Consider the following 15,636-nt stretch of genomic DNA (forward strand, 5'->3'; position numbering starts at 1 on the left):
GAAACTATTCTCTGTTCTAAAAAAGCAAATTGAGCACTTAAAATCTCAGCAGTGAGCAGGACAAATTAAGAGTGAACATTATGAAGTTGGTATGATTTTTTTCTGTCATTGGGATTTTGGGAGCATTCTTTAAAAAAGGAGTTAAGAGTTTATTTGAATAGAGTAGAAGGTATAGCAGTAAAAGTAGGAGCTGGCAAACATTGATCTCCAGGCAAGTATTTGTTCATATATATTTAAAAAAAAAAGATAAATGGAATTATTATTTTGTTATCAAACACAGATAATGGTAACCCCTCTTCAACTATCATTATTATTTACAGTGCCCCAGGGTAGGAGAATATGTGGTGAAACCCTAAAGGTCTTAGGTCGTGGTTGAACTTGGGAGTGTGTGTACACGTGTGTGCTTAACATTCACTTAAGATGACAGCATGTCAATAATGACCTCTGATTCCCTTTACCATTTTTTTGCTTACTGTATACTTGAGGAACCCTGCAGTTTGAACAGTTTGCTTATACTCTGATTTAGTGTTGCAGAGAATATGTAACTGAGGTTTAAAAAAATTTGATCTTTATCTAAATGTCTGATACTTTATTTTAGTTACTTATTTCTGGGAATCATGATTCTACAGAAACAGTAAATTGGTTTTTTAAGAGTGAAAGTAAGTCTCCAGTAACCTTGTTTTTCAAATACTATCTCTTCCCAGGTCAAGACCTTAATTATGCCTATAACAATTTCATGCCACAGCCCTTAGTTTTATTCATAATTCTTTTATAAACATTAAAACATCTTTTTTGAAGATTTTATTTTTAAGTTACCACCCAATGTGGGCCTGGAACTCACAATCTTTTTTTTTTTTTTTTTTAAATGAACAAATCTGGAAGGAGGAGGTTTCCACGGCTGTTTATTTGACAGACAGAGATCACAAGCAGGCAGAGAAGCAGGCAGAGAGAGAGGAGGAAGCAGGCTCCCTGCTGAGAGGAGAGCCCAAATGCAGGGGAGCCCGATGCGGGGCTCAATCCCAGGACCCTGGGATCATGACCCGAGCCAAAGACAGAGGCTTTAACCCACTGAGCCACCCAGGCGCCCCTTGAACTCACAGTCTTAAGATCAAGAGTAGTATGCTCCATTGACTGAGCCAGCCAGGTGCTGCTCTGCCTTCATGTTCATTTACATCCCTTACTCATTATAGTCACAGGAATGTAGTCTCATACTTATGTTCCTTAGCTCAAGGCTTGTCCTTCACAAGGCTTTATTGCAAAAACCTGTTTTGCCTTACATTTTGCCTTGTCCCTTCTGTTTTCAATCCCTTGCTCTGTTTTCCTAATTACCCCCAGCAGGGGTAATTTAGAATATTGGAATTGAAATTCTGATGGTTGTTAAAGAAGAATAAAGAAGTAAGTTCATTTTATGGATGGAAAGGGATTATTGCAGATAGGCTAAATAATATAAAATAGTGGAAAATGTTCAAGTTGTGAAATATTTTTTTGTCTTGATATTGTGGCCTTGACCTTCCCATTTACTCTAGTTGCAGTATAAATTTAATGTAATACAGTGTCACTATTCATCAGTTTCCCAAGAGTCACAGCATGTTGAGTCCCTCTAGTTTGCTTATTTCATGGTTCTCAGAAGACCACTTTCCTCTTTCTGGACCAGCCTAAAGCAACTCTCAAGAACGAGCTGTTTTCCTAGAGCCAAACCTCAGTAATGGAGCTCCTGAATGGAAGTATACATTTAAATCCCAGCAGCCTTAGTGTTCCCTTCGGACTTTTCATATGGTTACTATATGCATGTCTCAGCCCTGCCGAACTCCCCCTTTTATCCCCCAGTTAAGTTAGGTTATATATGCTTATACTTTAAATATACACAAATAAATTAGATTTCATTGCATCTGCTATGTATATTGACTGGTTTGTAGGGAGCCTAAATAGTACTTGACAGAAGTGTACTCCCAAGTAACTTGTTTCATGTCTGCTTGACTCACTGTTGAAATGTGTTTTTAAGCTTCACTGTATCTTTTGCATTCTAGCCTTTATGTTTATGCTTCACAAATTGGTTATGACATTTCCTTTTTGTTATAAAGAATATAACATTAAGAAAAATTTCAGTGAAAAAGAAAAATCTAATTCTGTCAACCATAAGAAGGTATTCATTGACATGTTATTTAAAATCCCAGAGTGGGAGCTACCCATGAAATGTCTAAAAAGAGTGAGATGGTTAAGTAGTTTTGTTTAGGCACAGAATAGAATATTTGATGACATACCATGTCACTTAAAATGATAATTAAAAGATGAGCATACAAATGGATAAAGAAGAAAATGTTAGTTTATGCTGATTTTATAAAACGTGCATATGAGAAAATATTGGAAGTAATACATAAATAACACTTGGGTTGGGTTGATGAGATGGGTAGTTTCCCTCTGATAATTCTGAATTTTCTGGAATTTCAAGAGTTCATTTAAAAATAAGCTAATTGTGAGGAGTTTGATGATTTCTCAGTTTTGTTTTTTTTATCTTCACTTGTCGGCCTCATGTATCTCCTCTTGATTTTTTAGTCAGCTTTCTGGTTTTGAGTATATATTTTTTTCCAATTTCATAATCAGAACCTGAGGATTCCTTAGTTGCCATATTGTTGACTGTTGCTTTCATCTTTATAGAGAAAGACAGTGAGCTGCTCTCTTTTTACGAATTTGGACTTGTTCTAGTTTGGAATTGGAGCACACTTGAAAAATCATTTTGAAATGAATTCTAATTACTGTTAAGAGAAGGATTAAGAAAGAATATTAATGGAGAGCAAAATATATTTGAAACAGATTTTTACTGATACAGATGGAATTGGTCAGAATAGGGGAAGATAGGGTGAAGAACAAGAAAGCTAGTAAGAGGACAACTCAGAGAAAGAAATTAGAAGCGGCTTCTTAAAACTCTTCACAGCTGAGAAGCTTCTGAAGAAAAACGAAAAAATCTGAATGTTGACCGTCAAATAGTATAGTGTTGTACATTAGAATCTCATTATAACATTATTGTTTTTACATGGGTGTAAGCATAGTGATCAAATCACATTCCCTTCATAAGAGGTACTAGTTTTGCCCCTTGAACTAACAATTATTTACACTTAATATAAATTTGGGACCTGAGATGGTGTGGTAGATGTGTAACCTATTACTGAGTACTGTGGAATGCCATGAGGTTGATTTTGGAAATGTTTTTGTTAGAAGTTTATATCTGAATAAAGCAGTTAAAAATAATATTAAATTTCTAGCAAGTAAATTTTTAGTTGAAGAGATGACTTGTTGCACTAATACTGTTAAGGTGTAGGTGCTGGTATAAATGACATTCAGGTAAAGGACATTGAAGCACTTTAGACCACAGGCCCTGGGAAACTTACTTAGGCACTGCCCTTGATATTTATCTATATTGGGTGAGTATTGGTAAGAATTGCAGTTTTAGGGCTCACAGTTTTAAAAGTGTCTAAGTATTACTGTGATGCCATATGGAATTTCATGAATTAAAGCAAACAGTGTTGGTGATTATTTGAAAGAATTATTTATGTATGAGTTTAAGAATGTGTAACTAACTCCCTTACCACCTCTTTTTTTTTTTTTAAACCATGATATGTTTATATTTATTATTTCCCTTCTATGTTTATATCCTGGTTATTTTTTCCCATTAATAGAAGTTAGGTTTTAAGTGTTTTTCTTAGGTAGTCTTGTAATATCATTGGAATTATTACTATAATATCCCCCTACCCCCACAGAATCTCATTTGAATTACAGAATCAGAGCACTGAAAATGACCATCATATTTGGATTTTGGTTGGCGTCATTCATTCAGCATAATTTCATTGAATAACTACTCTTGGCCAAAGTGCTGGGTTTTAGCACTGGTTTTTAACACACCTATATCCACAAACCATAAATACAGAAAGGAATGACTCTTGCTTTCCCAGAATTTGAAGTACTGTAGGGAAGAACGTCAGAAATACATTATTATATGATATATGATAAGTGCTGTGGTAGAGGTAAGTGTGAAGGGTTTTGGGAGTAGAAGGAGGGAGTGGGGTGCTTATTTTGACTTATCTTTCTGCTGACCTTTATTGATTTAGTCCTGCTAAAATTGTTCACAGATGACTGTAACCTTGGGTATTTTTAAAAAGTTCTTATTAATGAAATCACAACCTCAGAAATTTCCATTTAACTGATTTTTTGGAAAAGAAGGGTATGGAGTTTCAATTTGAATTTGTTTAAAATCTAAAGGAGCTTTGGTCAGTTAAAAAAGTGCCACTATCTTTGTAATACAGAATGATCTGGAACCTAGCAAAACTGTTCCACTGAATGCCTCTAAACAAGATGGACCCATGCCAAAACCACATAGTGTTTCACTGAACGATACCGAAACAAGGAAACTCATGGAAGAATGTAAAAGACTTCAGGGAGAAATGATGAAACTATCAGAAGAAAATCGACACCTGAGAGTAAGTTGTTTTTGAAGATAAGTTGATTTAAATGAAGGCATAAGATATGTGAATATTATTAGGCCATGTTATCCATCAGTTTTTAAATTTATCCATGGTCAGTTCTCGTTTTCCCTAATTTTATTATGTCTTAGCTTTTGCTCCCCACTCTTGCTCTAGTTTTACAAAGGCTTCTCTTTGCCTGCAAGTTCCTTTCCTAGTAGATGCCCTAGTTTTTTGTGATCTAGCTGGTGGCATTGCTCGCTTCCTCTCTTGTTTTTTACATTTTTATAGCCTTTACATTTTGTGCCCTAGTCATATGACTTTCCTTAAATGGTGCTATCCCATATAGTGTAGGGACATACGTGGCTGTTGAGCACTTGAAATGTAAGTTTGAAGTGACGTGTTGTGAGTGCAAAACACCCGATTGATGGCTTAGACTCAGTACAAAAAGAATACCTTTTTTTGTGTATTATTACATATTGAAATAATATTTTCGTTATATTGGATTGAATTTTATTATTAGAATTAATTTTACCATTTTCTTTTTATCTTTTTAATGTGCTATTAGAAAATTTCAGAGTACATGGGTGGCTCACATTTGAAGCTTATATTTATATTGGACAGTGTTGGACTAGAGTATCCTGAAGAGGCCTCTCTGTTAATGATCTCTTTTTTGCTTTAGTTTGAGTTCTTCCTTCTGACTGGATTGCTGTGAAATCCCATTCCTACCCTTATAAACCCATTATACATGTATGATTGTCTCTTGGTTCCTTGGTTCTTGTCATCTTTTCAGTATAACCTTTTCTAGGGCTCTCTCCTCCCAGAAGAAAAGAAATATGGTTTTGGAATGCTCTCTCCTTGGTTTCCATGAAACCTCTGTCATCTTACTGCTCCTGTCTGTTGGAGGTCTTTCTCCCTCTAGTGGGCGGTAGTTCTTTAGGGGCAGGGACCTGTGCTCATTCATCTTTGCATTCATAGTACATGCATATAGTAGTCATTCTTACATTTGGGTGAATAAATGGATGAACTGGTGAATGAGGACTAATTGAATACATGTGGGGTTTATTAATAATTGTTTTGACAGTAATTATTTCAAGACCTGGATACCTTTAAATTGCTGTCAAAGTAGATGATACAAAAATGTACATAAGTAAATAAGCTAAATTAAGGGGCTTAATCTACATTTGATTCTTCCATCTGTTAAAGGTATATAGAAACTACATATACTCTGAATCACAGGCACTGTATCTTGAATTGATCTGTGTTGAAATAATTGTTTATCTCTTCCTATTTCATAGTACCCCTCAGAGGCCCCCAGCACCTCTTGGGATAGTGGAAAGATTATCTTCATTTCACACCAATATCCATACACCATAGATTTTTAAGGATGCTCTTTTTGTTACCTCTACTTTATCTGCCATGACTTCCATGGCACAGTTCTGTTCTTTGATAAAGATGGGCTCCTTAGCATGACAAAAAGCCACTGTTTGTTTCTTGGCAGGAGGGGGAGAAGTGGAAATGGTAGGAATGACATAAGTAGGGCAGGGCTGGAATATAGGAAGAGTGGACAGGAAGAGAGGTGAGATTTGGGTGCTGGTATCTCCTTTTTATTTATTGGCTGATGTTTTGTAGGAGATGTTATTTGAAAGAGTGTTCTGCTGTTTACAAGACAAAACAAAAGAACCTTGATGGCCACTGGCCTATAGGATCAATTTCAGGCGCTTTATTAACATTTCATGCATAAGACCCATCATAATTTATCACTTCCTTTATATTCGTTTAGTCCTGTGTTTCTTAATCCAGACTGTTCATCTGAATCTCCTAGTGAGCTTTTTAAAAATACAGGTCCTCTCCAGACCCAGTAAATCAGAATCACTGGGAGTATTGTTTAAAGTTCTCGATGGGATTGAGAATAATTTTTTCTTCACATAGGACTAATGAAAAATAAGACTAAAAAAACCCCACCAATCCTCAGAAAATCCAGTAATTGGAAATAAAAAAGTATGACCTGAGGTGGATTCTTTAATTCATTTGGCATTAGTAAGCATACTAGAGAAATCAGTGTGAGAAAATAAAAATGAGCTTGCACTAAGGAAGTAAAAATCTGCCCTGTCATTCATCTGGTTGGGATGTTGGACACAGATAAAGCCAGTTGTCTAGGTAACAGGTATCAGTATTTCCCCCAGGATCACACTGTGACTGGTACAGTGTTGTAACAGCCTTCTATTTTGAGTGACTATTGCTTTCTTACTGAGAAACCTTGTCCCATAAAATCACACTGTCAAAAACTTTGCTGTGTGAAATCATACTGGTAAGAAGTGAGCAGCAGCCCACTCTTGTCTAGAGGATCTGAGTCACTGACACAGAGAAGCAGCCTCCCTTTCCAGTCCAGGGGTATAGCCTCTGATGGAGGGTGAAGGGGTGGGGGGGCTGGTTTCTGTATACAATATTCCATAACTGTTGTAGTTTGTTGTTTTTCTGAAGAAGTAAGATTTGGCATCTCCTTTGCAGTCGAGACCCAGTGCTGATCTTTCCACACATGGACCTCCTGCTTTGAGCTCATCAAAACACTTGCTTTTTAAATTTTACCTTGAAATTCCCCTTTCTTCCAGATCCTGTAAAATTCCTGTCTTTTCCTTCGGCCAGATACTCCCTGTGCCTGTGCTGTGTGGGCACCCTGGTTGCAGTGTGTCCATAACCCTGTTGGACCACAGCTTTGCTCCTGGTGGTCTTTGGTAACCAGTGTAAAGATACCACAGGCCACCATGGAAATAAGTGCACGCACAGAGCTCTTCCTTACTTAATTTATTTTAGTGACATTTTTCCCTTCTGTGTAACTATATCCATATCTGATTTTTCACTTTTTTAGGAGTACATTTTTCAGCTCTAGTTTTTAGAATCGGCATTATTGAGGTATAATTTATATTCCATTGAAGCACCCATTGTGAGTGTACAATTCAGTCATTTTTAGTAAATTTATAGACTTGTGCAGCCATTACTAGACTCCAGTGTTTGTTTCCATCAGCCTAGAAAGTCATCTTAATGCTGGTTAGCAGTTAATCCCTGTTCCCACTGCAGCCACGTGCATGCCGATCTGCTTTCTGGCCATAGAGCTGTAGCTTGGCAGTTTGACTGTATGCATATTTGTTTTTAAAACCTTTTTGTGCATATATTTTTTTCAGGATGAAGGCTTAAGGCTCAGAAAGGTAGCACATTCGGATAAACCTGGATCAACCTCAGCTGCATCCTTCAGAGATAATGTCGCCAGTCCTCTTCCTTCCCTTCTTGTCGTAATTGCAGCCATTTTCATCGGGTTCTTTCTAGGGAAGTTCATCTTGTAGAGTGAAGCATGCAGAGTGCTATTTCTTTTTTTTTCTCTTGACCAGAAAAAGATTTGTTTACCTACCATTTCATTGGTAGTATGGCCCACGGTGACCATTTTTTTTTTGTGTGTACAGCGTCATATAGGCTTTGCCTTTAATGATCTCTTACGGTTAGAAAACACAATAAAACAAACTGTTCGGCTCCTGGACAAATTGTATATTACCAGATCATCACTAGCAGATGTCAGTTGCACATTCAGTCCTTTATGAAATTCATAAATAAAGAATTGTTCTTTCTTTGTGGTTTTAATAAGAGTTCAAGAATTGTTCAGAGTCTTGTAAATGTTATTTTAATAATCCCTTTAAATTTTATCTGTTGCTGTTTCCTCTTGAAATATGATTTATTTAGATCGCTAATCCCACTCATTCAGGAAATGCCAAGAGGTATTCTGTGGGGAAATGGTGCCTCTTACAGTGTAAATTTTCTCCTTTACCTTTGCTAATATCATGGCAGAATTTTTCTTATCCCTTGTGAGGCAGTTGACTGAGTTTTTCATCCTTACAATCCTGTCCCATGGTATTTAACATAAAAAAAAAAAAATAAAACTGTTAACAGATTCTTGCTCGATAGCTTGTTTGTGTGTCGTGTCATTAGGCGGGGATTCCAGGGAGTCCACTGAATGGTGATTTGAAATTTATGATGCATAATTTTATTTTGCATTGAAACCCTTTCAGATGTTACAGTATTTATAGTTAAAAATCCTCATTCTGTTAAGGAAAGGGATTGATAAAATTTTAAGCTACTTTTGGTATTTTGGAAGATCACAGTTTGTCTTCAAGATAATATAAAGAAATCCCATGAGAATACAAAGACTATGATTTTAGTCCATTTGTATGTATGCCCTATGGCTCTGTTGCATTTGATTTACCCCATTCTTAACAGGTTCTAGTATATTCTCAAGGAAGACTAATTCTCCTTGGTTCTAGTCCAGTGCTTTTTAACCAGCCTAAGAACTCCTTTTATTTTAGAACATTTCATAATAATAGTTTAAAAGTAGGTGTTTTTCCTGCTCAATCTGACATTCAAAGTAAATTTCTATTATGGAAATTTGGAATTACTAAGCAAGTCTTAGGAATTTTCTTTGTGGAAAATGACTTTATCCTTTGCAGATCTACCTATTAATGTGAAACATTTTCAGTATAAATATGCATTTTGAGGTCTGATTCTTTCTTGCACTTGGTCTTATGTCTTCATTTATTTCACTTGTACTAGCATAGAAAAGTTTGGAATCAGAGACAGTATATTCAGTTGTTCTACTAAGTGCAGTCCAGTACAAGTGACTCTTGATTCCTGAAAATAGGTGTTAATTTTGTAAAAGATGCACTTCTTTCTGAAAGGGAAACTAGACTTTGGGACTTGATGTGGTGCAGTGAAGTGTGTTAGGCCCAGGTCTCTGTATACATTTTATAAACAAGTGAAATATTCCTTAAAGTTATTTTGGTTGCCTTTTCATTTTGAGTATGTTTTGAGTTTGTCAGGCCACATGTAGTGTGTCATTGTACTCTGTGGTATCTTATAAAACCTCTTGCCTTGTGCACAAAAGTTACTAAAAGCAAACAAGTAATGCCTATCCATGGCTAGCATGCTATTACAGGTAATGTTTTCACTGTTGTTCCAACGCTTTACAGTCGTAAAATTTCCCTCCCTTTCTGATAACTGGAAAAGCATGCTGAAAAAACATCTTGCATTTTGTCCCATAAATGCAAAATCAGTAATTCCTTGGCTTAAAGCTCTCTATAAAAGTCAGCATTATTGATGATAAGTATCAAGCTTGATATTTCATAGCTATAATTTTTTGAAAATTTTGAGTTCTTGAAAATTTAGCAGAATCCCGTTTTATGGGAATGCTCCTTAGAACTCATTTATTTCAGCCCCCTTTTTTATAGTTGAGGAATCTGAGGCCTGAGAATTAAGGGAACTTGTCCTGTGTCTCACAGGTAGGTAGAGGTAGAGCTGGAACAGGAAGATCTGCTCTCCTGACTCTAGCTTAGTGTCTTTTCTGGTAACTTTGTAGAAAAAAATTTGCCTAATTTGACATGACTGAAATTATGAACATAAGATGCTATTTAATAAATGTATGTGAAATTTCATATCCTAAGATTGTATCACAGGCTACTGTTGAATAGTCTCATGTATATTTGGTTTTAGTGTTTTAGGTTAGAACCCTCCCCCCGTATTGGTAATAAATATTATGAAATACAATGTATTTTTAGATAGGCATTTTACAAAATGCATTATGCAAAGGTTGGTTTTGGGGTAGATTGTAGTCTGGGCAGTATCTGCAAAATAAAGTATACATGGGCTTTTTAACTGCTTTACACTTCGGGAGATGCTCTGATTGTATAGGAGACCTAATTTCTATTCTTTTAATTGCTGTATCAAATGTGGTCAGATTATTTTACTACCAGTGGTTACTTTGAAAGAGTCCAACTGTATTAATTGACTGATAATATATAGATTAAATTGTTTGTCTTCGTTCCTTACATGTTTAGAAATTTTTGCTTTGTCCGCTTGCTTACTCGTGTATGTAAGCATGAGGGAAATATACTGTTGCTAATACTGAAATCACAATCAAGTTACTAAGGCCTTAAGTTCATATGTGACGCTAAATGCACTACCTTATTTCATTCTATAACTAATGTACCTTAACTTTGCCCATTCTTGTGTTTACAAGAAACAAATTTAAGAATTGTATTCTGAGTGTGTGGTTTGTTACCTTTAAAAAAAGAAAAAGAAATGACACTTGGAAAAAAGTATGTATCAAATTCAAAAGTTCTGGTCAAAGAAAAACAGTATTTTTATTTTCTCCTTTAAGTATCTTAGCTCAGAAATTCTCCTAAAAAATCTGCTGTGGGGATTATTTTTGGATTTTAATCATTCAAAATACACCACTTTGAAAACAAGTTCTATCAGTAAAATTAAAAAAAAAAAAAGTTCTTAATAGGGTAGATCACCAAATTGTGATCTTCTGCCACTTTAAAAACATTCAAGTGAGTTTTCCTAGAGTTTTGCACATTCCTATTCAGTGATTTTGGTGTGTGCATAAATTTTTTTAAAATTCACCTTTATGAAGTTAGGGAAAGATCAATGTTTACCGTATGGAAAAACAACAAAAATAAGAAGGTAAATAAATGATCTTTATTTTCTAGCTTTCAAAGGAAATCAAACTATTGCGTGAATAAATAAACTGTTTAAAAATGTGGTGAAGTGTCATTTTCCTTTCCAAGAAACAAAAAAAGGAATTTGATTTCAACAGATTATGATGGTTTGTGTGTTTATGTTAAATAGTAGTAATCAGTCACTCACCAGGGCTAGTCTTTTGCTTAGTGACCTAGATGTAAAGTACTTTTGCATGGAAGTGGGAACAGCTGGGTCTTTCACTTCCACATTTGATAGCCCACTGTTAGAAGCCATGCTTCTGGAGAGTTCTGTGCTGGAGCAGTGGCCTCTTGGAAATGCTTAGCCTGATAGGCATTGGAGTGAAGAAGTTTGAACATTAATATTCTTAAAGGAAAGGAAATTTTATCGTTCCACATTTCTGATTATAGGAATGTTCGTATGTTATCTTTTAGGGAATTCAGAAATAAAATTAAAAAAAGATAAAAAGTAATGGCAAATCATGCATCCAGCATTATCAGTTTATATGAACATTTGATTTGTTTCCCTCTAATAATGCTTTTTAAGCATAATTGTGCATACAACTTTGTATCTTATAGTTTTCATATAATCATTTCTCTGTGTTATATTGAAAACCAAGTAGAAGTTGTTGAAAGATTTCTTTATGTTTACGATCACTTTCTTGACCACAAGGTGATAAACGTTTTATATGTAACAGAAAGCTTGATTGGTCAGGTGGTTACCCTTCTAGTTAGGCATGTCCTCCTACTTACCTCATTTCCTTTGTTCTAGAACTCTCTCTCTTGTTTTCCAGTTGCTCCTTAACATAGCACCCATCCTTTTTCTTTTCGAATTTTTATTTAGATTCTAGTTAACATACAGGGTATTATTCAATAGAAGGATTTAATAATTCATAACTTAAATAGACACAACACCCACTGCTCCTCGTAACAAGTGCCCTTAATGCCCATCACTCATTTAGGCCATCCTCTTTGTAGCGAACAACTCTTTCCTATCATTGAGAGTCTCTTAAGGTTTGCTTCCCTTTCCTTTGTTTTCTTTTACCCCCTTCCCATATGTTCATTTGTTTTGTTTCTTAAATTTCATGTGAGTGACATCATAGTATTTGTCTTTCTCTTGCCTTCCTTCGCTTAGCGTAATACGCTAGCTCCATTCACATCGTTGCAGATGCAAGGTTTCATTCTTTTTGATGGCTGACTAATATTCCACCACACACACACACACACACACACACACACACACACACACAGTCTTACTCCATCAGTAGATGGATGTTTGGGCTCTTCCGGTAGTTTGGGCTATTGTTGATAATGCTATAGACATCTGGGTGCATGTACCCCTTGGAATCTGGCTAGTTCTGGGTTATAGGGTAGTTCTGGGTTGTAGAGCAGTTCTGTTTTTAAGTTTGAGGAACTTCCAGAGTGGCTGTGGCAGTTTGCATTCCTACCAACAGTGTAAGAGGTATATAACGCCCATCTTGAAAAAAGGTGCAGGGAAATACTAAGATAACTATTCTGTTTTTAGCATTGGTATTCAACTACAGTAGTACATTAACTCATGTGAAGAGCTTAAAAAAATAAAGATACTGATGCTTGAACTGCAATACTGGCTTAATTGGTCGGGGGTGGAGATACCTGGCGTGGTCATTTGTTTTAAGCTCCAGTCATTTTAATTTGCAGCCAGACAACTGTTTCATAGGCTTTTAAAATGCCAAAGCCAGATACAGATTATGTTTAAGTAAGATTTAAGTCTTAAAATATAAGGCAATTGTATTTTCAGGATTCTTTGTATATTAACCTTAAACAGGTTGCAGGAGTATCTGGGTGGCTCAGTTGTTTAAGTGTCCAACTCTTGATTTGGGCTCAGATCATGATCTCAGGGTTGTGAGATTGAACCCCGCATGGGGTTACATGCTGGGTGTGGAGCCTGCTTGATTCTCTCTCTTCCTCTGCCCCTCCCACCCCACTTCTCTTTAAAAAGTTAAGTTGCAGGAGTCACCTTTAGGTATTGCTTAATGCGAGAGCTGTCTTTGTAGAAGTTAGGATTGTAAAATGCCAGCAAATACTCTGTAAATACATGTGAGCTGTCTGCAGAGATGATTTGAGAAATTTTATGGGATTATTTTTAATTATCACTTTGCTGATAACCCCAAGTGGTTATCTTTACCCACTAGGAAATTGATTCTGCCTGTCCTATATTTCTTGAAGTATGAGATGGTTTTCAAGGTGCTTATGAATATGTGCCAGGTACTTTGTGTCAACTAAGTCCTCACTCAGGTCCTTTGAAGGGGGTACTGTTCTGCATCGTGTGCTGGGGCAGACAGGTTTGCAGAGAGGTTTACACAGCTTTAACAGCACAGGAGTTCGATCCTGAGGGTCTGATCCTAGAGCCCATACTTTGAACCATTGTTAATTTAGAAGGAAAGGGAGTGACTTATACCCTGGTCCAAGTCCAATATTGTCTCCACAGAAAATTCATATGGTAATTATGTGATGCCTTTGATCCTTTTCTAAAGGCTGTACTTAACATTTCCTTGTGAAAACATTTGATCTTAAATATTCAAAGACTTTTCTTGCCTTTATCTCCCAAAGAAGTGCAGAGAAAACATCTACTCATTGACAGTCTCAACTCAAAATCAATAGGAACATTATTAAACAATTAATGCATTAAAGAAGGAGGCTATAGAATTTATAGGAATGGTTTATGTAACCAAGGCTGGAGAACAGTATGACTTCACTCTTCTATATGATCCTTTAAGATTTAACCATTATTTAAAAAAGAGATTTAACCATTATTTCAGTATCTGAATTTTGATAAATGATATAAATTCTTGATGCTGTTCTACAAGGAACAAAGGGTGTCAAGTAATAAAGATACTTAAGACTCCTGAGGAAAAATCAAATGTTTTTGAGGGTGAGAAGTTACACCTACATTCTAAAAGAGTGTGGTGAGTTGTAATTGTAAGGGACTGAAATCTTATTTTACATTACCTGAGCAATGAGAATCCTTTATTGTAGTATGTTGCGTGTTTTAGGAAGTAGAGGTTTGTTAGGAGTCATATAAAGGTATTAATATGGTTTTTTTTGGGGGGGGGAGGGTGTAAACTTGCGTTTTCTGTGTTATTTTAATTAAAAGTATATCCTTAAATGTATAATATGTAGAAAATATAAAGGTGTTGGGTGTGTATCATGCTACTTTGAATTAAATTTAGGAAACTATTCGCTTGGGAAATTCAACTTGTAAGAATCAAAGGAAAATTTTGTTGCAAAGTATTTTGGATGCTTTTTGTTTACTATCAAGCAAATTTTACAACATATTGAAATAAAATTTAGGTTTTCTTTTAGGGGTTTCTGCCTGGCTCGGTCAGAAGAGCTTGGACTCTTGGTACTGGGGTCATGAGTTCAAGCCCCATGTGGGGTGTAGAGACTGCTTAAATAAATAAAACTTAAGAATAGATTCTCTCTTAAAAGTTTACTGACCATATTTAGTGTATCAAGTGAATTATCTCTCCAAGGGAAAAATGCTCTTGCACTTTGAGACTCCCATGAAATTTGTCAGTTGAGGAATTTCATTATATATGTTTTAAGACATGATTTCTTAGCAAGATTTTACACTATCACAAGGATTTTAAGAATTTTAACATTAATTGGGTAAGGTAGTTCCTTTGTAAAATAAGTTGTGGGTGAAATGGGAATTTCAGGGAGATAAGTGTTGGAATATACACTAAAAGTGCTAAAAATTTGTGTGTTCATCATAATGTTTGCATAGTGATGTGATAAGAGAGGACGGCTCCTGTTACTGAGAATGAGTCTTGTAACATAGGTGCATTTTGTTGAGGTAGTAAATAGTATAAATGTCTCCAACACTTACTCAAATACGTACTTTATCTCTTAACTCCAGAAAGGTGTATTGCAGATGCCACTAGATAATGAGATTTTACTTTTGCATAATGTGTTCCCCATGTCATAGTAGTGTGGGGATGGGAGGGGCTGTTGTGGCTGCAGAATGGTGGTGTCTTTCCCCATTTGTTTTGATTTTATTGTTTTTATTACAAAGGTTTCCTGAGGTCTTATTTTTCTGTTTAGGTCTTTTGGTTTCTTTTAAGGAGCAAGTCGTGAAAAATAACAGAAGTCTCCTTTTTACCCTTCTCTGAGCACATTTTTCTTTGTCACACACTAGCCTGAAGTTTGTATCCTCCTTGTCCATGCATGAGATTTTACTCCACATGTATGTAATAATCAGTTATATAGTGTATTTTGCATGTTTTTAAAATGTGACATAAGTGTTTTTTACTCAGAGTTTGACTTCTCTAGCTCTGCCCTCACTTAAAATTTCTTACTTGGAAGTGCCCACACTTTGAAGTAGCATATCCTTTGTATACATGTGTTCCGTGAACTCTCACACTGTTTGCTCCTCTGCTCTATCAGCTGGGATCTGTTGTGGCGATGTTCTCTGTTGCTGCTGATGCTACCATTGAAATTATGACACAAATACCTACCCCAGTCCTTGCCACAGTCCCTGAAGCCATTTCTTTGATGGTGGTGGTTGTAGGACTGAGGTATGAAGGCTGGCCCGAGGACCGTTGGTCAGACAAATGGAGCCCTAATGGCCACCTGCTGTGCGTGACTGTATGTATGCCCATTTGCACACACAATTTTAG

General features: G+C 36.0%; 1 protein-coding gene across 2 annotated transcripts in view; it reads left to right on the plus strand.

Moving 5' to 3' along the window:
- Positions 1-8,405, plus strand: part of VAPA (VAMP associated protein A) — a 40,037-nt gene extending 31,632 nt beyond the window's left edge. For both annotated transcript variants that reach the window (XM_080821461.1, XM_080821460.1), the window contains 2 exons: positions 4,299-4,472; positions 7,637-8,405. In XM_080821461.1, coding sequence (XP_080677587.1) covers positions 4,299-4,472; positions 7,637-7,795 — 333 coding nt within the window. In that variant the 3' untranslated portion in view covers positions 7,796-8,405. The remainder of the gene's footprint in view (positions 1-4,298; positions 4,473-7,636) is intronic.
- Positions 8,406-15,636: the final 7,231 nt, after the last annotated feature.

This window comes from Martes martes, assembly GCF_963455335.1.
Source record: "Martes martes genome assembly, chromosome: 13".
NCBI classification, from domain to species: Eukaryota; Metazoa; Chordata; class Mammalia; order Carnivora; family Mustelidae; genus Martes; species Martes martes.